This window comes from Echinococcus granulosus, assembly GCF_000524195.1.
Source record: "Echinococcus granulosus chromosome Unknown EG_S00086, whole genome shotgun sequence".
Lineage (NCBI taxonomy): Eukaryota > Metazoa > Platyhelminthes > Cestoda > Cyclophyllidea > Taeniidae > Echinococcus > Echinococcus granulosus.
The window spans coordinates 320,177-343,785 of NW_020170466.1; the positions used below are offsets into that span (position 1 = coordinate 320,177).

Here is a 23,609-nt window from a genome sequence, read left to right on the forward strand (position 1 = left end):
CTTTTCTCCTCCCCTGAACTGCCAAAAGGTGCAGAACTACATCCATCAGATCCTTTTGATCAACTTTTTACAAAAAAAAAACAAAACAAAGGAAACAATTGGGTAAAATTGTAAATGGGAGTGTTCCATATTTCCAAACTCTCTGATATTCGTCTCAAAAAGTACCTGAATTTTTTTCTCCGAAGAATTCAAAAAAAGGTGCAAATTCTATCCGCTGAACAATTTGCCACTTTATTGTCATCCATTGAAGCGAAAGTTAGCCAACTTCCCAGGAGGGTGATTGAGTATAATCTATTCTGACACACACGTGCTTCCTTTCTGCTTCTATAAGTGCCCTTATTCCCTATTGTTGGGAGGAATGGCAGGCAAAGGGGAGGGGAGAGAAGGACAGCAAACTTTATGTCAAATAATGTTAAGGGGGAGAAGTCGGGAGGAAGGCTAGAAGACAATTTTATAACACCCAATTACCTAATCGACTTCTGACTTAAAGTGGTGAGAAGTTTAAGTAATGGGGGAGGAAAGGAGTGGTGGTTGCCTCCTCTTTAACAGTCGACGTCAATTCATCAACCTTTACAATTTAACTCTATCATGTTCTGCGGCCTGCCTTTAAAAGGCGAAGTGAGGATTTAATCAGGTGAAGGTGTTGCCTATTTTGACGGCAGCAACGAGATTCCAGAGCCATAGATGTGGAAAAAATCTACTAAACAAGGGTCTCTGTTTATTCTTATTTACGATCCAAGGTATTTCCCCTAAAATGGGCTTGCTTCTTGTTAGTTGCGTGTAGGCGTGCGGGTGTATTTCAATGCGACTATTTCCACAAACGCCTAAATTAAACAGCTGTTTAGCTAGAGGTCATTTGGCCATGGAAAGGTCATTTAACGGATAAGTGGTCACCGAAATTGACTGCATGGTCACTAAGGGAAGGTAAGGAAAAGCATCTTTCCATGTCATCACAGTAATGGAGTTTAGACAGACCTCACCAGGAGGGACGAAATGACCAAGGGTTTGGAATAATTGAATGCGCCATCAGGTGAAAAATTGACCTCCTCGTTTAGAGGTAAGATATTTTTCCTTAAAAAAGCGGTATCAAGCCTACGGCTTGGTTTTGACATGAGAAGCAGACATTATCTTGTTTCTACTATCACCTCCTTTCATCTGACCTTCATCTCCTACCTGCCTATTCCACTTCTCTTGTGATTGCCGATTGTTAAGAAGTGCTGCTGCTCACCTGGAGACCTGTTGGGCTAGATCGGTAAGCAAGGTGAAGCCGTATTTTCCCTTCCTTCTTTTCAAAAGTAGCAGGAGGCATTTCCACGATTTGGTCTTCTTTCCGATCCAACAATTGTGTTGATTGCGCAAATAGAAGCCATTATTTGAACTCTTTAACTTCGGAAGATAGACCTCGACAGCAATAATTTGGGCTTTAGCAGATGAACAGCTCTAAATAAACAAAGGTATCCTCAATGCATCACACACATCGGACTCAGTGTGGTCTATTAAGAATAAAGTGATGCCTGTCTTTGAAAAATCGCGCAAGTTAGTGATAGGGTGGTAACCAATGCCAAGGCGGTCAGTTTCCACCTTAAGTGGGTCATTTTGTCAGTAGGTGAACAGCTCAAAATAGACGATGCTTTTTGACGAAGTGGAATAAGTGAGGAAATGAATAGCTGAAGGGCGAGTGTCTTGGAGGCATATTGTCATCGGCTGTCAATGGGTGGTAGGCCACTTCCTCAGCAAACGTCATGACCTCTCCCGCTTGTTGTAAACGTAAACACTAATTGTTAAATTCCACGCGGTTACCATGGTTACAAGGTGTTCTTATCACATTATCCCCTTTTAAAATGACTTATCAACAGAAATAAGAAACTTTCTGATCTTTCTGAGCTCAACATAGTGCCAACCGTTATTTGTCAGGGTTTCGAGATGGAATGCTCCACTGCGACCTCTTCTCAGAGGTAGCTACAACAAATTTTTGGAAAAGCGTTGCAAGTCTTGCAAATCATTTCTTCTGTTTTCTTTTATACTAGCATATAGCAAGTTTACAGATTATTGAAAAGGTAATTTCACATTTCAAAAATGATTTTTTCTTTTCTGAAAATAACTTAGTTGCTTTTCAGGGACAGGGTAAATTATTTGGTTGAGTGGTGGCTTCGCCTAAACTGTGCAACAAGACATCAACATTGAAAGAGAGCAATTTGTTGCTACTGCACCGTCCAAAGGTCATTCCAGCAAAGTAAGAGTACCACTCTATGCAATTAAAAGGCCAGTATAAATAAAAAACTCATTTAAAGCAATACTGGAGCATGACATCCCGTCATTTTTCTTTACTGTGACGTTCTCCATGCCTCCTTTCGCTACTCTTCTGATTTACACACATATTAATGCCATCGTTTCGTGTGGACTACACGAAGATGACTGCGGGATGATTGACTTGACTGGTGGCAGTGGACACTGCAGGTGCGGTGGGGACATTAAGACTTAGGGATTATCGCCACCCATGAAATGCAAACGGCAGCAAGGAGGAATCCACTTGGGTGGTGTCATGCATCAAACATCATGCATGACAGTCGATTTTGTGGTGCATGCTCCAAAAAGCAGCACTATGAGGAGACGCGCCAGCCTCCCCGCATGTGCTATTACATGAAGTTCATCCGTTTGGAGAAACAGGTCAAGTTAGAGTGTTTCCTCGAGGTCATCTGGAACCATTTGAAACTTGATCTCACAACATTGGTAGTTGCTGCGCGAACCTAGAAATTGAGGATTGGTCAAGAGAGGACGCAATATGTGTGCATTGGAGGTGGGCCTCCACTGACTCAGTCACCGTTATTTGTTCTTGCCTTTTTTCTTCTGTAACGTATGGGTTATGCGACTGGTCACCAAGCAGCTGAAATGGGAACGTTCATCATTTGAATAGGGAACCTCTCACCTATAACCATTACCACCGATAACCACAGTGGAGCCATCCTCTGTGAGTCAACCACCCGGGGGCGATAAAAGCAAGACAAAAGACGGCGACTTTTTGTCACCATGCCAAATGTCTGCGAGGTTACAGGCCAAACCGGTTTACCAGCCTACAGAGATCAAAAAGCCGGCTCGATTGAAAGGCTCTTTACAACAAGAACTTTTGCTCCTAAACTTAACCTTCCCCTTGTTCAGATGCTCTCAACAATGGGTAGGTATTTTTGGGGGGGCATATGTATGTGTGCGTTTGCTTTTGGGACCAATAAGAAGGGCTAGACACAAAAGGGTTTATCATTCTTCCGGCTTACAATTAGCATCTAAATAGACCTGCGCACACTCACACATGCACAAATAATCCTCGCATCTGAGGGGAAGAGAGGGAGGGGAGGACTGGGAAGGGGGGAACTGGGGAGCCAAGAAGCAAGGGGATGGATGAGAAGTAGCGGTCAACACCTCCTCACACCCTCCCATCAGATGTGTGTGCGCGTGCTCGCTTAAAATTGGCTAAGTTATATTACCAAATTGTGAAACGTTAATTAAACTAAAAGGAACAGAGAGATAGAGAGCGGGGGGGAGGGGGTGAAAGAGTAAATGAAAAACAAATAGAGATGGGAAGTGCTATCTCCTTTGTGTCTACAACAGTGGAGCATTTTTAACAAATAGCCATATAAACCATTTTTTTGGTTGCTTCCATTTTTAAAGGAAAATTTCCTAAAGGCTATCATATTTATAGCAAATCATGCTTTTTCGCTGTACTGAATGTACAGCACTAAGGTTTTCCTACAACACATAGGAGCCTTTTTGATCCACCTGGCTCAAGTATAGTTGCGGAGACCCAAACTGGTCCTTTTTCAAAACTACGTTTTAAACAACCAACTTATTACATTCACCTTCAACTGTTTTTTACTTCCTTCTGGCTCATTTTTTATGAATGGATTGAAACTGCAGGATCTGCATAAGTTGGTCGGCGAACAATCTGCTTTTGTTGGTGGCGTCCTCAAATTCTATCATGTGATTAGCTACTTGAATTCAAAAAGCATTGGAGCAAAATTAGCGGGTACGTTTTTGGATGTAGAGGTGCATTACTCAACGCTGACAACTTACCCTTTAGAAATTTTGTTTCATCCATAGTTTAATGGAAACCTAGAAGTACTCTCTACTCTCTAAATTTTCATTAATCCTGACAAATCACCATGAGGGATTACACCACGTAAGTCCTATTTCTTCTTTCACTAAGCCATTCAATGATGCTGCTAAATCCCGAAGATCAAGCGGCTTAGTTGAGCCTCATAACTCTCTGCTCTCCACGCGATTGGTCATAAAAACGACCGCTTTTATTAATGGGCCAATCACAACAGCACGAGTGTCACATACACGTGCATACACTCACCTTTTAGCCAATCAGCAGGCTAGGCCATTTAAGGGCTTTTCTAGCAAGCTTCTGCTTTGCCACAAATCCCCAAATTAATCCCAGCTTCAAACTTTCAACATTTCTGCCCATCTTCCGGTAAGTCGGGTACGGGTATGAGGGGATAAGCAAGGGTATTAACTGAGGCAGAACAAATGATCCTCTTATAGACGAACTCTACCGCCTCCACCACCACCACCATCGCCATCACCGTCACCGCTGTCAACCGATGCAGGCAAACAGGCAGCAGTTGCTTAGCGGTGACTTCTGTTTGGAGAACAATACCTGTGTTTTTGAAACAAACCCCTTCTCTGCCAACACGCCCACCTTTGAGGCCTATCGATCTGTTCCATCACCGGTTATGGCAGCTATCCCAGTTAGTAAGACCGGTCTGCCTAAGAATGACAAGACTGCCAATATGGGTAAGTTTTGGTGAATAAATAGCCATACTCCTACTAGTAATGTGAGGTGGAAATGACGGCCAGGGGCAGGGAAGGTGAAGAACAGATTTATAAGCTTTAGGATTTATTATCACGCGTTTGCTCAGTAGCCTCCGTATCTTTCCCATTTTGGCGTGCGCGTCGCCAGATGGGTTTGTTACTGGCTTAAAAAGTGTCAGAAAACTTGTCAATGCTAAATTAGGGTTCTTAAGTTTAGAAAATGAATCCTCCTCGAAAGGATGCCCTTTGAATGATGTTTCTGTATTACAGTATCCTCTTCAAATAATGATAAAAGTGTTACAGGAAGATTTTGTGGCTTTGACGTCGAAGTAAACTTGGTTCCTACAGAAGAGCAGCTTGATTCGCATTCTTCAGGATTAAGAGAGTTTAAAGGAAGAGGGTACCTCAAAAACTGTTAAAATAGACATAAACCACTGCTTCACAAATAATATTATCCAAAGATTCTTTGCAAAAGTATCTTCCTTAATGACGCATTCTTTATACATGAAAAAAGAGAAAATCTGTGGTTTTTGAAAAAGGTCGATTTCACCCTTTTTTTCGGTCAGGATTCGGGTCCCACCTGCTTCAGTCAATGCATGAATTTTCCAGTCAACTTCCACCCCCACCACCACTACAACCACCACCTCCGCTTCCACCGCCGCCTGTACTACAAACGCCCATATCATCTACATCGTCAATGCTGACAACCTACAGTTTATCCAATCTGCCCCACCATCAGCACAGGCCGAACCCAACTCTGACAGCCCCGAAACCATCATCCAGTAAGTCGACCGGATCGATTACTAAGGGACATGAAAGCAAGCATGTTACCACCACTGCTGCCACTAACACCAACACTTCAACCGGATCTAGACGTTTAATGAATGCTAATAAGCGTTCTAGACGACAGAGAACTCATTTCACAAGCCAACAACTTCACGAATTGGAGACAACCTTCATGAGAAATAGATATCCTGACATGAATATGCGCGAGGAATTGGCTGCTTGGACGGACCTAACCGAAGGTAGAGTTCGAGTAAGTATTATTCACGAATTTTTATAGGTGCTCCATGTCATGTATGAATTTCTTGGAGTTTGAGATATTTGCTTGCCTCTCTTTTATGAACACTATTGTGGACCAGGTGATCTGGAGGCAGAGCCATTGAAGAGTAGGTGTTACGTCACTCAAAACTCTTCATATAACACCAATCAGGGCTATAGACAAGAAACAGTGGCGTAGGCAGCTTTGATTGCACTTCTGTTGTGTAGTTCCACAGGTTGCGCAGTCCACAATGTCCAAACGAAGCAATAGATAACATTGGTCTTCTGGAGAAAGTATTTGTCGCCTACCATAAATTTAGCCTCCCAGGCCTCCCAAAAATACCTTTAAAATGCAGGAGTGCAAACAAAGGAGGGTTTGATTGGCCAAGAGATTTATGAGCTACCAAATGGCGGCTATGGAAAGGTAAGCACGGTGCCAAGATAGCAGACAAAATCATGCGGGAATTTAGAACTCTCCACTGATAAAGACATGATAGGCAGATGAATTCTATGAAGAATGGCTAAAATCAATGACTTTAGATTTATCGCTGCCATTTTACTTATAAGATGGATAAATTGTGCACGTGTAGCGTTTAAAGCCCCTATTGAAATCATTTCATGAGAATCCTTTAATGTATGTGTATAGAATGACTGAAAGACTGTCGTCGTGGCCAAGTGGCCATTCTGCCAACTGTAAGTGCACCTTAAAGAGGATAAAGAGAAAAAAGGCGAATAGCCTCGCTCATACTTTATAGCATCGGGTGTGTGTCGGTAGAGGGTTACCTAGTTGAGAAAGCACGTCATGTCATTTTCCAGGGACGCATTTTCCTGTTCTGCACTGAATTGTACAGAAATTTAGTGGAATATTGGCTACTTAATAATTTAGCAGTAAAAATTTATTTACGAGAAAGATGAAGATTCAATGTAAAAACCACACGTAACAAAAAGTAAAAATTTCAAATTACTTACTTTTCATGAGTTCCTAAATATAGCTAAGATGTAACGTCTAAAAAACTGCAAGAACCCCTAAATTTAGGCCACAAATTTTCCAACTGTAATTTCGTAATTGCACAATCCGAAGCGTATTTTTGCTTCTTTAGGTTTTAGGTAGAAATGTGAAACATCTTCTTTAGTGTTTTTAATTTCAATTAACCTAAAAGAAAAACACAACTATTTCATGTTTTAAGAAATAATCAATAGGGATTTAGCTATGAATTTTAGGCTATTTGATTGTTCAGAAAATTAAGGTATTATGTATCCATTTACAATGGTGAATACGCAAAGACATTTTGGTTGCGTGAATTACTAATGGGCGAGTGGCAAGTTACTAATCCATCAATCAGAACTATTTGAATGCACGAAAATGCAAATTTTTATAATTTTTCCTATATTTTACAAACAACCCCAATATTTCATGCATTTGCTCCTTTCTTCTTAGGTCTGGTTCAAAAATCGTCGCGCAAAGTGGAGAAAACGCGAGCGGCACTTGGAGGCTTTGCGCACCAATTTTAGCCATCCTCACCATAACCACGTCAACCCACATCACAATCCCTTTGCTCCCCTTCTTCTCACCTCGCCTCATAATAGTCTTTTGCCTCCACAGCAGCCACCAAATCCACCACCACTTAATCCATCGCACCAACACACCAATATCTCTGCTACCGCAGCAGCAGCTGTTGCCATGGTCGCATGGAGGCAAACGTCTAAGCCTCCAACTTCAACAGGGTTTCTCTGGCCTCCTGTACGATCGGATGAGGTGGATAGTTCTCTACAGACATCTGTCTTACCTCCTCTCACCTCACTACCGCCATCGTACCCACTATTTGCGTCAGATTCAGCAGGAGGTTTTGAGGTGAAGTGGAGGGCCGACGAGGGAGGCAGCGACAGTGACGACGAAGAGGAGGTTGAGGACGATGATCAGGAGGAGGAGATGGTATCAAGACTCCAACAGGGTCAGGATTACCCACCACCACCACCACCACCACTGCTGGTTCGACTTCCACAGCAACAGCAACTACAGCAGCATAACCACCCAGATTTCTATGACTTCCACCAACATATTAATCAAAATCACCAGCACCAATTTGACCACCAGACATTCCAGCAACATATACACCGTGAAGGCCCATTTGGGAGGCTTCCAACAACGGATGAGTTGCAGGAAATAGGTGGACCTCAATTTAGCCAATCAGACGGAAATTTGCTTTCTTGAAATGATCTTTTTATCTCAAAAAAATATAAAGAACAGGAAATTCCAGTTAGCCATTTATATTTGAATATTATGTGAGGAAAACATCTATTAATTAAGTTAATTAGGCAGTTTGTTGACAAATGAAAAAAAATAAAAGGCAATAATTGCGAATGTAATTAATGCATTCCTCAACGATTTGAATGATCTAGTAGAGGGTGTCGCTGTGGCGGTGTGATAAGTAGGCCAGTCTAGAAACTGCTGATCAAAGTAGCAGGAAACGGAGGTCGCATTTTTTAACGGTGATGGGAAAATTAGGCTCTCATAGGGACGATCCAAAAGCGGTTGAGCGGTTATCTGTACACCAAAACACGAAGCATAATGTTATCTGAATAAGCAGTTAAAGAGACAAGGAGTCATGCTCTAGTAGGATCGGCATTATCTCTGCCAAGTCAGCAATCATCTTTAGGTCAGCAGAGCCAGCACTTTTAGTAGCGCTCAGCACTTTTAGTAGCGCTCAGCACGGCAAGTGACGCAGCAAGTGACCTACATCCACATCAAATAGTTAAGTTGTGTCAGCTGAGGAGACCCACCTCACCCATAGTCATGAAAGGCTGTCAAACGCACATCACCGGTTATTAATCAAAACTCAACTCACCACTCCAATACTTCCAGCCTCTACGACATAGAGCACTTCTACTTTCCAAAAAACCGGACTTTTTTGCATGTGAACAACTGCGGTTGAGATCCGTCTACCCGAGGCAGACCAAACACATGAAAGGACACAAATTCTTGAGAAAGGATCAGAAGAACCATCCTTTTTTGAGACAGCGCGGACATAAGATTGTAGAGCAGCATAATTGAGAGAGTACTAGCAATTTCGGTAAGAGTATTGCCACATTCACGCAAGCCTCCACTCTTCCTTGTCACTCATTTCCCTCACAAACGAAAGGGAACAGAGAATATAAAAATACAATATAAGGGGAGAGAGGTGGTTCTGGTGACAAAAGGATACAGACTAGAGACTTTAGGAAACGTTCTACTGCCTCTTTCTCAAACCTCCCTCCCCGACAACTTACCCACAACTTTCCCTTCCTCTCCGTAAACGTCTCCCCTGTTATCCTAGATGGGCAAATCAAACAACCACCCCATTTGGGCAAAAGGCGCCAAATAAACACTTTTAAACGACAGAGGGATAAAGGTAGCAAATTCTCCCCACTTCAAACAAATCAAAGGTCACTTGATAGTCGGCTCAACGGCGGATTTGGATAAATCGCATTTCGTTTGAGAGGGCCCATCGGAGTTCGAGCATGCAGCCGGTAAATTAACCACGCCTAAAATCAGGCGCCATCTGACAGTTACGCGGTACCCCCTCCATCTAACCCAGAGAAAGTCTCTTTCCCCTTAGTGGAATTGCTTACTTTCCCAAGAGATCACATGGGCAGCCCAGAATCTTACCGTCCATTTGGCAAGTGCGCAAACAACTTGACATCTACAAGGCCGACAGGCAAACAAATAAACAGTAACTTTAGACTTGAAGAGAGAGCGCATAGTTGCAGATCCACAAAGAGGGGGCAGGAAATGACCCACCGAGTCTCAAGCTGCCATCACTAGCAATGTTGCACCTGCTAAAGTGCTAGTCATCAGTCTCACCCAACGATCCCCCTTCGTCCCCATCCTGTCACTTTGCTTGTGTAACGCATGACAAATCAAATCCAAAATGAAAAAAAAAAAACAATCTCACCATCATTTATGTTTGCTATCCCTTTCGCAAGAGAGAAACTTTTAACAGCTGAGGTCACACTACTGAAAGACCACGGACATCACACTGAGGCACTGATGATACGAAATGCATGTTCTAGCTTTGAACGACATTATTCTCTGATAAATCCCTGCTATTTTGCATTCCGTTTTCTTTCTCAGGCAAAATATTTTACTTTTAAGAAATTGCAAATTCATTTTATTTAGCTAGACCCACAGTTTGCCGAATCAATCCATTCACCAACTGTTATCATTGACATAACTCATTACTTATGACATACTGATTATAAGGAATTCATATTCACCCTTTGAATGACATTGTTCCCCGATAAAACCCTTTTGTTTTGTATCTCGTTTTCTTTCCCAATTAAAAGGCTCCGCTTTTAAGAAGTCGTAAATTTACTTTATTTAGCCACACCTACAATTTGTTACAATCACTTTAGCCCATATTATTTTTATTAACACATTAAATGTTCATTTGTAAAAACTGATATGGGCCGATTACTTTAAAAAATTTGGTTCTTAAAACGTAGTCTACTTTTCGAATCACACCACTCACAGAGAGTTTCTGAAGCTTAAAAGAGTACGGCGTTGGGTGTATAAGCACTAAGTAGGTAGTTCGCGATTAAAAACCAAAGTATAACCAATGAATTGAAACAGGAAAACACAAGTTGCTTTCTAAATTTCCTTCTTAAGTTATAAATATTTTAGGTACTTCTATTTGATGTGTATTTATTATTGGTAAAGCGGATGTTTAAAAATGCTTTTGTTTAAATCTAAACCAGTTATTGCAGCTCGGGAAGTTCACAGCCGTTTGAAAACAAGAGTAATCTTTTAATGGTGTGGATCGTTCTGAGGTCTACGTAACAAATAATGTACATGATTCCTAAATTCGTTGTTTACTTGATGTCTTCGATGATATGTCCCGTTTCCCAATTACTGAATACTTTCAATCTTGCTACCAGAGTACACTGAGGGAAGCCATCGAATCCAACAATTCTGCCCCCCTCAAATCACTAATTCAACAGGTTTTGACTTATTCCCCTCGCACTATTCCTCATTCACCTGCACTTTTAGTACAAAGCTGTATAATCTGAAAAAATACAATAGTCGATTCCTCGAGGAATCGGTTTTGGCAATCTTTTGTCGGCTCATCTCTTAACATGGTGGAGTGGCATGCGTTATGTATCTACCTCATTTTTTTCCCTCGTTCTCAATCCTTCATCACTAAATCTGTCATGTGGGAGGAAAAGTGAAGATGTTTTGACTGTCCAGAAAGTCTGCAACTGCCACTTTCATTTCAACAGTGCGCACTACCCTTTAAATCTTCTAAATAATAAGTTGACCTAAATGTACCTGTGTTTGAAAAAGGTGAGCTTTCCTTCATAGAGGCTGCCATGTCTGATTCCGATCAAGCAGTGCACGACATCCTCATTTATGGTGCTTCGGTGACTGCCATGTGAGATATCTGCACCTGCAAGGCATCTCCGTGACACCCGAAGTGAACAGTTCCGATGATACAGGCCTCATGTTCGGTGATCAAACGGTTTGTGGCTACCCCACTCTGTTTGCCCAATGCCTGTGTGAGTGACAATCAACTTCCTGCATTACAACTCCATGATAATGCACATGGTGACGACGCCCTTGCAAAATGTCAAATGGATGACTTCTGTCAAGGGTAACGTTGGCATATAGGACCGCATTTTGGTGGTGAAAGTTCCAATGGAGTATCGCAGACGGAAATTGTACACATTCCTCTCGCAGGCCGCGTTAGTCAGACACAGGTCGGCGGTGCGCCCCTTGATCTCCCATGCACCTCAATTGGAAATCCTCTTCATGCAGCCACTCGTGGTGGTGATGCATTAATCATTCGCCTTCTCCTTTACCGAAAAACCATTGTTGAGCCTGTTAATTGTCATGGCTACACAACACTCAAGCAGACAGCGAAAGTCGAAATGCAAATGCAATCACTTCTCTCCTGACTGCAGGTGGATAGTATGTCCTCCACAACTTGACCCCTCTAAGAACTGGTTATTGACTGCGACACAACATCCTGACGGGACATACGATCCAGCCATCGCCAATTCTTGGATGTTTTATCGGTTGTCTCCTGACAGACATCATCATTTCTTCCTGCCTTTTCTTCTAGGAGCTGAAGCACATAGAGTGAGTAAAGTGACTCGCGAGACAGCTTTATCCCTGACCAAAGACGGTAAAATTCACTGAAATCTATGATATTTTACGAGAAGCTCAATCATATAGAACCTGATAGTTTCCAATTTTAGATCATACCTCTTCATAATTTGCAAAATAGCAGCAGATGCCTAGGAATGCCGTAGCCACAGCATTCAATCTTACATGCCATAAACCGAACAAATTTTTATTTAGGACATGCTGATGTTGCTTAATTCATTAAAAAAGTTATGTTTGCATGTGGTTAGTAGTTGAGACGAAGAAGCGACGGTAAATTGGCGATCATATACGTTCGACCAGGGATGATGAAAGGGTTGTAAACAGCTAGTCTAGCATTTTTAAATAGATGTATACAAAAGAAATTGAACTGACTAATTAGTGAGGTCTTTGCGTTGGAAAAGGAGCTGGAGTTCCAGAGACGCAAGCAAATTGCAAGAGAACGGGAGGAATAGCTGCATTTCATTTTGCCAGCAAGTCAAAATAGCAGATTAATTGCCATTTAAAGTGTTGCTAAGGGATGTTGAACTTTGGAGCTTGCAAGAAACTGCCTCACTTTATTTGACACGTCCTCAAAAGTGGAGCTTTGACATTAGCAGTAGCCGGACACTCCATGTAAACACATCATCGCTGCCTAGCTGGAGTGTATGAAAGCAAAGAATTCGGTACAGACCGAACCGCCACTTTGGTGCGGTATTCTTTCATAAGTAGCCGCATCGTCAAAAAGAATCGTTCACTGCAGATGCCTCCTTCTCCTTCTTCGATGTGTCACTTAAATCCACTTGCCTTTCACGCCACCTTTGGGGCCCTCCAGGTCAGCTCTGCTGTTGAAATGGTAAGATGGATTGGAAGCAAACATTTGGTCAGGTCACTCATCTAATCAAATTGGAGGCGTAGCCTGTAAAGGGAGGCAAGGGGACCCAACAGTGTAACAACTACCAGATCATTTGCGATGTGAAACAATCAAACTATCCTTTTATCTGCAAAAACAAAATTTGCACCTGTAGGTATGAATATTATACTTGATGATATATACTCTTAGAATTTTGCTCAGTGCTGCTCTTATGAGCGGTAAATTTCACACTTTGAAATTAATCATGGTTTAAAATGGATGGGTGGGTTAAATACTGGATGCACATCAGGTGGATGTTTTAATGTCAGTTTCATAAATTTCGTCAACAACGGGAATGACAAGCTGCCTTTTCAGTACATCTCGTAGATTTGTCACTAGATTACGGAAAGCCGGCGCGCCACGACTGCCAGAGGAGCAGTAAAACAATGTTAGTGCTTCATTCCCAGTCTATCCTGACTCTCTTCTTCAAGTGCAACATTGACATGATCTTTTTGGTCTTGTTGGAAGATTTCCATTTTGAAAATGCTCAGTGGAGAACCGACGCAGGTATATGACTGTTCTACTCAAAGTGATTATTGGTAAGGCCCCATTTATCCTCACTTATGACGATGAAGTAGGTGATTTAGATCTACTCTGACCTCTGCCTACATCGTCCTTCATCTCTCTCTTTCAAGAACAAATTATCGTAAGATAGAGGGCATTCGCGGCTGACGGTCGAACGATTGGGCATGCAACTGAACGATTTCACTCATTCAGTCATCCACGTAGGAAGGTAGTCCGTTATGCAGAAAAGATTGGTGAACACATTTAACTTGGTAGTGGTGACATGCACCACCTGCCTCATGTTGCGATGTGCACCATCTCAGAGAGACTAAGCCAAGCAGCGACCATTACGACAACTTTTGAGCAAAGCAGTGAGAAGCGGTCGTCACTTGAATGGATGGCTCATGGCGGTGAAGCATGTGGATGGTGTTAGACCTGGTCATCAAACCGAGATGATGCGGCTTCATGGTCTCGAAAGTTGGCCACAAAAACCAGTCGATGGGCAGGATGCTGTGGCGGAGAAAGAGCCTAAATTTACACTTGTTTTCTTCTCTTTTCACAAATAAGTGCATTAGGTTTTCCAGAAATCCGTTATGAGTCCCTCCAGACGATCCTTGACCATTGATGATGATGAGTGTCAGAAGGTCTTCTTCAGCACCACTGCACTTGATTGTTCAACTTTCGTGTTGCCTCTCTCTATCTCTCACTTCCTTCGGAGGCATCTCAACTTGTACCTGCCTTTGCACCAGCTTCAGTGTTGATGACTATGCCTCCTCAACTCACCTTATTTTTCACTTGTTGATTTTGTATGTTTAAAAACGAGTTTCTGTGCCTTTTAAAAGTAAAGAAGTTGGGAATGAAGCAATAGGCAGCTGAAAGGAAGTTGAAGAGGGCTCCACTGAAAACACAATTGACCTCCGCACCTTTCTACATCCCTCCGATGTCGCCCTGATATCATTTTATGAAGGACGTGATCATTAATTTCGACAAGTCAAAAGTCGTACACAAATGTAAAGAATAATTAGAGGCTGAAAGGGAGTAGTGCAGTTTCTATGATATATTTCAGTTTAAGGGCCAATAAAAGAGGCAGAGGAGCATGCAGTGCCACCTTTCAAAAAGGCTTTGAAAGTGGGTGCAATGCCACATGTTTTGACTACAGACAGTAGCCATTTCCACTAGTAACATTGGCAACAATATTTGTAGGGTAAAGGCCTTACAATCATCTCACTTACTTGCTTTCAGTCCGTTTGTTGCAGCGCATGTGGTCAAATAGTGTCTCGTGTTTGTGTATCTTCAGTTTGATCCTTTACACTCTTCCCATCTCCTCTCCTGTCCACCCCTTCCATCCTGCGTTCTCTCACAAAGTTTTGCTATTAAATTCTGTCCCACTAATTCATTCAGTAGGGGCAAACCTTCACTTGACTATCTTTTTAACTGATGCAAAAAATTAAGTAAGCGACGAAGGTTAAACCGGGATGGTGTCTCCCTCGCAAAAAGGGAGAGCATAATGTGACTCTTTAAAAGAATGGACAATTTGGACCTAAATCGGCTCAGTATTTTAATCCTCTTTAGCATCTTTTGCCATTCTCGATTCGATTCACACTGCCTGTCAATGTTGTGATTGCTCACTACTTTTGGCACATCATTTAACCCCCGCAATTGGGAAGATATTGTCCATTAATGAAGACCGATTATCATGCAATTCACTTCTTTTTGCCCACGAACTCGCCTGCCATCGAAGAACTTCAATAGTCAGATTTGCAATCTGTGATTTGCGCTGCCTTCCCCCACTTTTTAAATAAATAGATAACCTCTCTAGTTTTTGAAAACCGTAACCATGGGGTGCTTTATTATCAAAGAGGAAGCCATTTTGAATAACCAAGTAACGCATTCTAACTTTCAAGTGCAAAGGATTTGTTATGCGTCAAAATAGTCGTAAGTTTAGCTTCATAGCTAAAATCATTCAGGAAATCCCTAAAGCATACTAAGAGCAGTGGTATCTGATATGAAAACAGTTAGTGAGTAGTTTGCTGCCAAAAAGCTAGAAGTATACCCAGTTAATCAGGGCAAAGTGGATAGCAGTCATTTCTTCTAAACAGCTAAGTGCCTTGATTAAATGTGTTTATCGAAGAAAACAAATGTCACTAAGTTCATTAATCGCAAATTAGGTTAAAAGTTTACATTTGTTTGAAATTCTAAACCTGTTATTACAGGTCAGGTAAATGCAGGTCTGATTGACAATCAAGAGCTATATTTTGGTAAGCATGAATCCTTCTGGGGTATGTAGATCTAACGAATTATATTCCTTCATCATTCCTGATTACTAACGATATTGCATACTCGATATCGCCAACGCATTCCCTTGTTCTTAAGTTTTTGAATGATTTTAGTCCTCCTACCAGAGCGCATTGACAGATGCCATCCTTTTCGACGATCCTGACACTCTCGAATCGCTATTTCAACTGGGTGTTAGTTTATTCTACGCACTTTTCCCTTATTCATTTGCACTTCTACCACTATAATGTAGGCTACGAAAAAAAATAGACTGGCCAACTTTTTGGCATAATTGAAGGCACAAGACGCCTCTTGTAATCGTAGCAACATTTACTTTCTTTTGTAACAGTGATTGTTTTCCTTTGTCAACATATATCGCAGCACACTTGAGTGGCAGGTGCCCTAAACTACCTCCACCTTCTTGTCTCCTTTTAATCCATTCTCAAATCCGTCATTTAAATGCAAAAACTAGAGGATATTTTGTTCACTAAGTTAATCTGCAACTGCCATATTCATTTCGCTTGTACGCTCTCCCCTTTTCTTCCTATGCAATAGGTTGACCCGAACACGACTGTGTGTGAAGGTGGTGAGCTTCCCCTCATAGTGGCTGCCATGCATGGTTCTGTTCAGGCAGTGTACACCATTCTCAATTATGGTGCGTCACTTACTGCCGCTGATAGATACGGTAACACGGCCCTCCATTGGGCGGCAGTGGCAGGCAGCATCTATTGTGCGCATATCCTTCTTCAGCATGGAATCGACATTAATAGATTAAACTACATGAACGCCACGCCCCTAATGAATGCCATTTCCTTCCAGAACATTGACGTCGCAATATATCTGCTCTGGAATGGTGCCTCCACGACACCTGAATTGAACGTTTATGAGGAATCGGCCCTCACTTGCGCATCTTCTACGGTTTGTGACTAACGTCGAGTGTAGACTATTCTACCCTGTTTATCCCATACCTTTTAGAGTGACATAAACAGCCTTCTAGCATCACCACACCACCGTGTCAATAATTTTTCCTGCAAAGTGTTACCAATAAACTTCTGCTTAGGGTGACGTTGCCATCGTGGAGCTCATTTTGGCAGTAGAAGTCCCGGTGGAGCATCGGATTAGAGACTTGTACGCTTCTCTCGGACAGGCTGCGGTAGGTGGACATATGGAGGTGGTGCAATTCTTGCTTGATAATGGAGCTCCTGTCGATCTCCCCAACACTACGATTGAGAGTCCTCTTAATCTAGCCATTTGTGGTGGCGATGAGTCAATTGTACGCCTCCTTCTTTCCCGAGGGGCAAATACTGAGACCGTTAATCGGTATGGCTACACACCACTCATGGAGGCTGCAATAAGGCGAAATGTGAATGCAGTCACTGCTCTCCTATCTGCAGGTCAGTGGGTTTTCTCTAATAATATGATTTATTTGCTCATGTTTATTGACTGAGGTGCTACTTGGAGCAGGCTGTATTGCAGCAGCCGCTACTTTCTGAAGCTTTCATTTGTTGTACTCTGACAGACATAATCATTGTTGCTGCAATTTTTTCCAGGCGCCAACATAACTACCGTGAGTGAAAAAACTAGAGAAACGGCTTACGCTTTGGCCGAAGAACAAGGTTACTTTGAAATCTGCGATATTCTAATGGAATCCCTGGATGTCAAAAATTTGTAGTCTCCATTTCTTCCACAATTAGCTCAACGTAATTTGCTCTTTACCAGTATAATAATTTGGAAAGCTGAAGTCACTCTATTTGATCATACTTGAGGTCACTCTAATACATCTGCATTTGAGACGTGGCCATATTGCGTGATACATTTAATGCCAAACAGCCATATATGCATGTGACTGGTCGTTAAGACGAAGATGCGACTGTAAATTGGACATCATGTACATTACGGCATGGACAAAGAATAAAGTGGGGATGATTCTTTTATACTTTTGATGGGTTCGAAATTGATAGTAGATCAGACTGACTAAATGGAAACGTCTTTACTTTGAAAGCTGAGCCTTAAGTCCTTCGTCGCGCCAGGGTTGGAAAAGAACCGTGAAATCGGTGTATGTCAGTTTTTCAGCAAGTCATGGAGGCAGATTAATTGATATGCTACAAGGCTTCATTCACTATTGGCTGATGCTGTCACAAGTGCTGCTACAAGGTGCTACAGCTGGAATCTTAGTAAATTGTTGCTTTCTGCAGAAAGCCAACTTGTCTAATTTGACATCACTGTAAATACCGAGTTTTGGCACTAGCAATAATTGGCAAGCTCGTGCGAACACTTCGATACTACCCAGCTGGAGGATTCGATACAGAGCGTGCCATAATCATTCTGGGTCCCATTTCCTGCAGAATGGAATGCTTATTATTAGCATCAGTGGACGTCCCTTAAGAAAGGGTTTTTCCTTACGCGGCACAAGACTTCTCGGATGCGTGGGCTCAGCATCACATGATAACTGCTAAGTTTCCCTCTATTTGAAAAGCATGTTTAACACTTCTGAGGACTTACGATATGGCACACGCGCCAAGCTAATATGGATGGTTTCCCTCACTACTTTGGATGACTGTGACAGTGAGACAAGACTTAGTTGCAAAATTTCACAGAATACACCTTTATCATCGCTCAAAAGCCAGGGATGCTTACAAAGACTAAATGAGTATCTCATTTACTTATCCAACCCCATTTTTAATCAGCTCATCGTTCTTCATTTTTTGCGTTGCCTTAGAATAGAACGAAAAAACAACAAAATATGTTACTCGGATCAAGTAAAGTAGGATGATGGTGTGTAAACGATCAGCATGATTGTGAGGTTAGAGAGTGTAGACCAAAAGAAGTTTGCATAATATTGGTGAACATACTTCAACGCCCAAATGCAACAATTTTCTTCGCGGCCTGTGGTGCAGACAAAGGGCAATAAGACAGTTACAACACAATATTTGCATGAGCTAGAGGTTGTAAGAACTCTAGATTCCCAGATGATGCATTCCTGCGTATTTATGGCTTTCCAAGTGGCCTGCTCCTTGCCGTGATCACAAGTAAACACAGCCTGCAACTCCACACCGTATTGCTTAATGGGTCTAATTCCTAGAGAGTGCCAAAGCAGGGACAGTCCAAAACGGTCAGCAAATTTAATAAATCAAGTAATCTATATATGCTAGATTGTACACAGGTGCATGACATTAACCGCCTCGGTATCTGATGCAGTTTTCTCCTGAATGGTCTGGAGGTAAAGTGAATAGACCCCGTAATGACCCAGCCAAAGGGTGGTTTGTAACACCAAGCGGATGCTAAAGGACGATGCAAATTTCAAGCTTGCCGTTGGGCTCTCCCAAGTTCTCTCTCTAATTCTTCTAACTTCAGCTTAGCTCACACCACCACTCCCTACCATGAGGTGATATTACTCTCCAAACGACCGCTTCTGCAGTGGTCAGGCTGTGCTCTTTCATTTTTCCCGAACACTTGCCCGTAGGTACTCAGGCTAACATTCATTCGACTGCTTGCCGATCTACTGCATAAAAGCACTTGTGATAGATAACATTCACTGCAATATCAAAGACAATTACAACAATGCAAATGGTACGATCATCCTCTCTATCTCACTCTCACTCTGGTTCCACCGGTCGTGCCTCCGAAAAGTGTGGTGTTTATTTGCGATGGCATCTCGTCAACGCTTGCGCGGTTGCAAACACGCAAAAGCATATGGAAATAAGACCCAGCTAGTAGTGCTGACAGGAAGAACTTGGCTGAACAAGCTGGCATAAGGAAGGCAATAATGGGTGAGGAGAAGTGCCTGGATAACAGAGACAATCTACAAGGATCCAAAGGCATGTCACTTTCAGCTAAACGGAATCACTACATTATACGGCGCGTTTGTTCGAGATTGAACGAGTATTCTGGGAAGCAATCGACTTGCCCCTTGAGCTTGGGAATATGAGAAGATTTTGTGAGTGAACAACCGCCTATTTGCTGGTTACCCACCTCAGTCGTCAACCACTTCAGCAGAAGTGGCATCCTCAGGGCTCAGCAACATAACCTTCACCTTTTTGCACTCCCAGAAACTCCTAAGTGGAAACTCATCATTTGTGCTTCCTCATACCTGTCTTATGGCTAAAGCGCAGGCATTTGGAGCTCATTGAGAGGAAATGTACTGCAGAATTTTTCTTTCACTCTTGTTAACTGGCAGGAGATGAGGTCTGGTGTCATGTGCTTTACTCAATTTGCTAAACTGGTTTTATGCACAGTGACAACTCCAGAAGAGCTCTTCCAATAAACGCCTTAAAAGTGCCACTCTTTGTGCCAAAAGCCCTAATGTTCTAGCACAATTCAAAGTTCGTTCCCTCATCCCTTTCCTCCTCAGCGGTCACCATCACTTGGCAACAGACTGCAAATGCATCACCAATACATAAAAAGGGAAGGTCACTCGAAATGGTACACTTTGATAATCCTCTGTCCACTGACATATGGACTAGTACTAACGTAATCAAACCAGTAGGCAAGCACGCGCTCGACATACACAGCAAGCTCACAACTCCCTTTTAAACACCTTGACTTCTTTACTATTGCGGTTGGTAACCACTCATACCACCATCAAATGAGCTGGAGGTGATTGCTTCACTAATTTGGGCTATAATAAACAGTATGTTTCGCTTACATCACTAAAATGGAAAAGTAGCAGTACTGCTAATAGTTCCCACACTGCCACTTTTGGTTATAGAGCCATTCAATAGCTCACTTACATATTCTTTATTTCGGTTATTTCTAGATGATGGTTAACTATTTCATCCAAATGATCCGTTTATTGAGAGCTCTTTACTAGAAAGGAACAGTACCACACATGCGCTTACAGGCAGCAGACCTTTAACAAGGCGGATTAACGCTATGCCTTCACGGCAGCACTTTTGACGTTACTCCCACTGCCGTTTTCGCGCAGCTCCCCTCCCCGTGGAAAGGAACTTTTGCTTTGGGTGTGCCTTGTCTTTGATGCGTTCCCGAGACTAAACCACTCTGCCCGCCTTTGGCAGAGATCACCTTCATTACCATTTATAGCCTCACAGGCCTTCTTTCTTCTCTTAACCTTGCCAACTTAAAACGGTTCAGTGCTTTCACCTTACGATTACCTACTCCAGCAAGTCTCATACGCGATCCAAATTTGCCGTTTTTGTAAGAATAGCAACGTGATCAGTTTGATCGTGTATCGAATACAGAGACGCGGTTGGCAACAAACAAACCTAACTGCTGCACTGCAATCTATAAGAATGGGACCTAAATCCTTCATCCATCCTGCAAAGCAATGCAATGTTATCATTTCGCTATCAGGCCGAATAACAAAGATGACACAGGTACAGTGATTTCATACTAGATTCCTTCGTCATAGACCCACTTCTAAAATGCCCTAAAAATGAATTTCGCATTGATGTTGACAAATTGGCGGAGTCAAAGTGATCAAACGCTGAGAGGATAAGGTTAATAATGCTTTATTAATAGTACTGCGAGTCATGGAATTTAAATGAGTCGAGTAATGCACACTCGACCAGCGCGACTCAACATTGGCAGTTTGTTTGCCTAAATCGGACTTATTCACTCTAGGCACCATATTTGTAGCATGTGGATTCAAAACGGGTTAATCGGCATTCAGACTTGTGGCAAACGAAGTGTTCTTCCACTCACTCGAGCGCTTTTGAATAAAAGTTGTGGTGAATTGTATGTAAGTTTGGCCCAATCAAATGCGTATTCAATGCTTTAAACAAAGCGACTTACAGAGACAGTGCTAGAGCGTACTATTTGAAGTGTACCAGTTCAACCACCAAAAAGAAGGAGTTAATTCATCCACCATCACATAACTTAGTGCCAAGCTCAAATCATGCCCTCTCTGACAGCTCCTTACATAGGAGACGCCCTCAATTCACCCACGGGATTAATCATTTCCACTAGATGATTCCCATCGCATTGCAACACGGTCTTTTCCAATTCGCGTTTCAAGTACCAAACCACATTCCATCAGTAAAGGTGTATTCTTTCAAAATCAACAATCTCCAATGTCAGTAGTCACGCAGGCAATTTACTTTCACTGGAGCCCAAAGACGCATTCGAAAATGCCCTAGAAGTCTAAGGTGAATGGTTTGTTAAGTCTACACCTCCTGACACCGACAACGATCCATTTCAAATTCAGAATCAATTTCTGCAGCATTTACTTCATAATCTGCTGAATTCGCACAATCTACTTGAGCCTGGTTATCGGTAGTGCTCAGAATATTGCGCAGCTTGTGGTTTTTTGCAAAAGCTAACCCCGTAAAATCATCGCAATGATCTTCACCTATATTAGTCATTCCAGCAGGTTTCTCTAAAATGCGTTGATGAGTTTTACAGGAAATATTTGGGGCAGAAGATCCATTCGAAAAGTTAAGATTAAATCATTCTGCACCACCAACAGGAATGTGACTTAACGTGACGAGAGCCTCCTTTATCAATGCTCAAATTCGTATTCAGATGAAACATTTGAGCTCGGTTTAAACAAATCTCCCGAATTTATGCCCTACATGGAAAGATGGAGAGATTTGTTAGTAGTTTGCCAAGAACTCCTGTTTGTGCCTTTTATCCAACCTTGAAATGTTTTGCAAAAAACCTGCACATACTCTCCTGTAAATGCCACGAGGTCGGCCCTTGCAGAGTGAGGTGGCTAGAGATATGCAGCGGTGAGGAGTGAAGGAGGGAAAGTCAGGTGATTTGAAGCAGTGAACATAAACAGGAGCCTATGACATTCGTTAGAGGAGGCAAGGGCTGCTAAGGCTTGCAGACGTATTTGGTTGGGTGAGAGTACAAGGAAGGTGCGCAGACACGGTGCCAGTAGCATCTCGGAGTGCAGATGACGACTTCCAAACAGTGAAATGTGTTATGCATTTCATCACGGCCTCGTAAAACGCCACATTAATGGGTATCCACATTCCATACATTAAAGCCGCATTCTTTGCATATCTCGTTGGTTAGATTTGGATGTGGCTTAAGTAATAAAATCTGGGAAGGACTGCTTGCAAGGATTGCTTCTGAGTGATACATTGAGTAAACTATATCCACTCTACCAAGTGCAACAACGAGTCAAATAGTCCGTAATACCAGAGTAAAATTTTGACCAACACATTCATTCTACATTCGTCACTGATTCTCTGCAAACTAGTGATCTTTGTGAAAGGCCGCAATGTCATCAAGTGGGAGAATTGATTTGTCTCACTTCCTCAATGCATGTTGAGGTGCGGGCGAATGCTTGTTCCGTCGTACTGACAGAAGTAAAAACATTGATTTCTCTCGAAATAGCAAACGGCATGCCCTATTGCCTCTTTGAATATCTATTATGTTATTTTGCAGTAGTCACAACTGCTCGATCAGGGGTGGAGAGATCCTCTAATAACTACGTCCTCACCAATGATCAATCCACCCACAACACTGCTTGCGATACCTTCGGTCTCAGAGCATGGCCAGTAACACCGCAGATGCTTCAGCACGATCCGTTTGTTGCGATGGCAGACAGAGGTAATTATTCTCCAGAACGCTTTTATCAGAGTGAAGAACGTTTTACGGTTACAATTTGAGCCGATTCACTTATTTGTTGTTGTTTGGCCGCTTTACCTGGTGCGGCATCTCGGAACGTCAGTGTTGCCGTCCTTATTAGGAACCTTTTGAATTGTTTCAATTCACTTTTACAGTCGGTCTATTTACACGCTCTCAACAATGAGATATCCTACTATTTCTGACAATAATAGCACAAATTTGCTTTTCTGCATTGAACGACTATATTCATCCGCAAATTTCTACTATCTTGCTTGTCTTTTCCCTTGCCCCATAAACTTTCGTCAATGGAAAGTATATTGAGTACATCATTTTGTAACACTCACCTTATTTTATCCCATTTTTACAATGTCAGTAACCTTAAGGTAATTTATAGGCACTGTCATATTTTAGTAC

The 23,609-nt window shown here is 42.2% G+C and overlaps 2 protein-coding genes across 2 annotated transcripts; both read left to right on the top strand. All coding sequences in view use genetic code 11, as the record gives it.

The window, feature by feature from the left end:
- Window positions 1–114: 114 nt before the first annotated feature.
- Window positions 115–8,185, top strand: EGR_07780 (Pituitary homeobox; the record flags this gene model as incomplete). The annotated part of the gene is made up of 9 exons (XM_024497029.1): window positions 115–255; window positions 2,028–2,124; window positions 3,664–3,722; window positions 3,787–4,018; window positions 5,012–5,105; window positions 5,326–5,845; window positions 7,454–8,018; window positions 8,094–8,133; window positions 8,167–8,185. The coding sequence occupies 9 exons, from the start codon at window positions 115–117 to the stop codon at window positions 8,183–8,185; spliced, it is 1,767 nt and encodes a 588-aa protein (XP_024348583.1).
- Window positions 8,186–13,978: 5,793 nt separating this feature from the next.
- Window positions 13,979–17,331, top strand: EGR_07781 (Ankyrin repeat and KH domain-containing protein mask; the record flags this gene model as incomplete). The annotated part of the gene is made up of 5 exons (XM_024497030.1): window positions 13,979–14,029; window positions 15,776–15,853; window positions 16,215–16,577; window positions 16,720–17,053; window positions 17,210–17,331. The coding sequence occupies 5 exons, from the start codon at window positions 13,979–13,981 to the stop codon at window positions 17,329–17,331; spliced, it is 948 nt and encodes a 315-aa protein (XP_024348584.1).
- Between the last annotated feature and the right edge of the window lie 6,278 nt (window positions 17,332–23,609).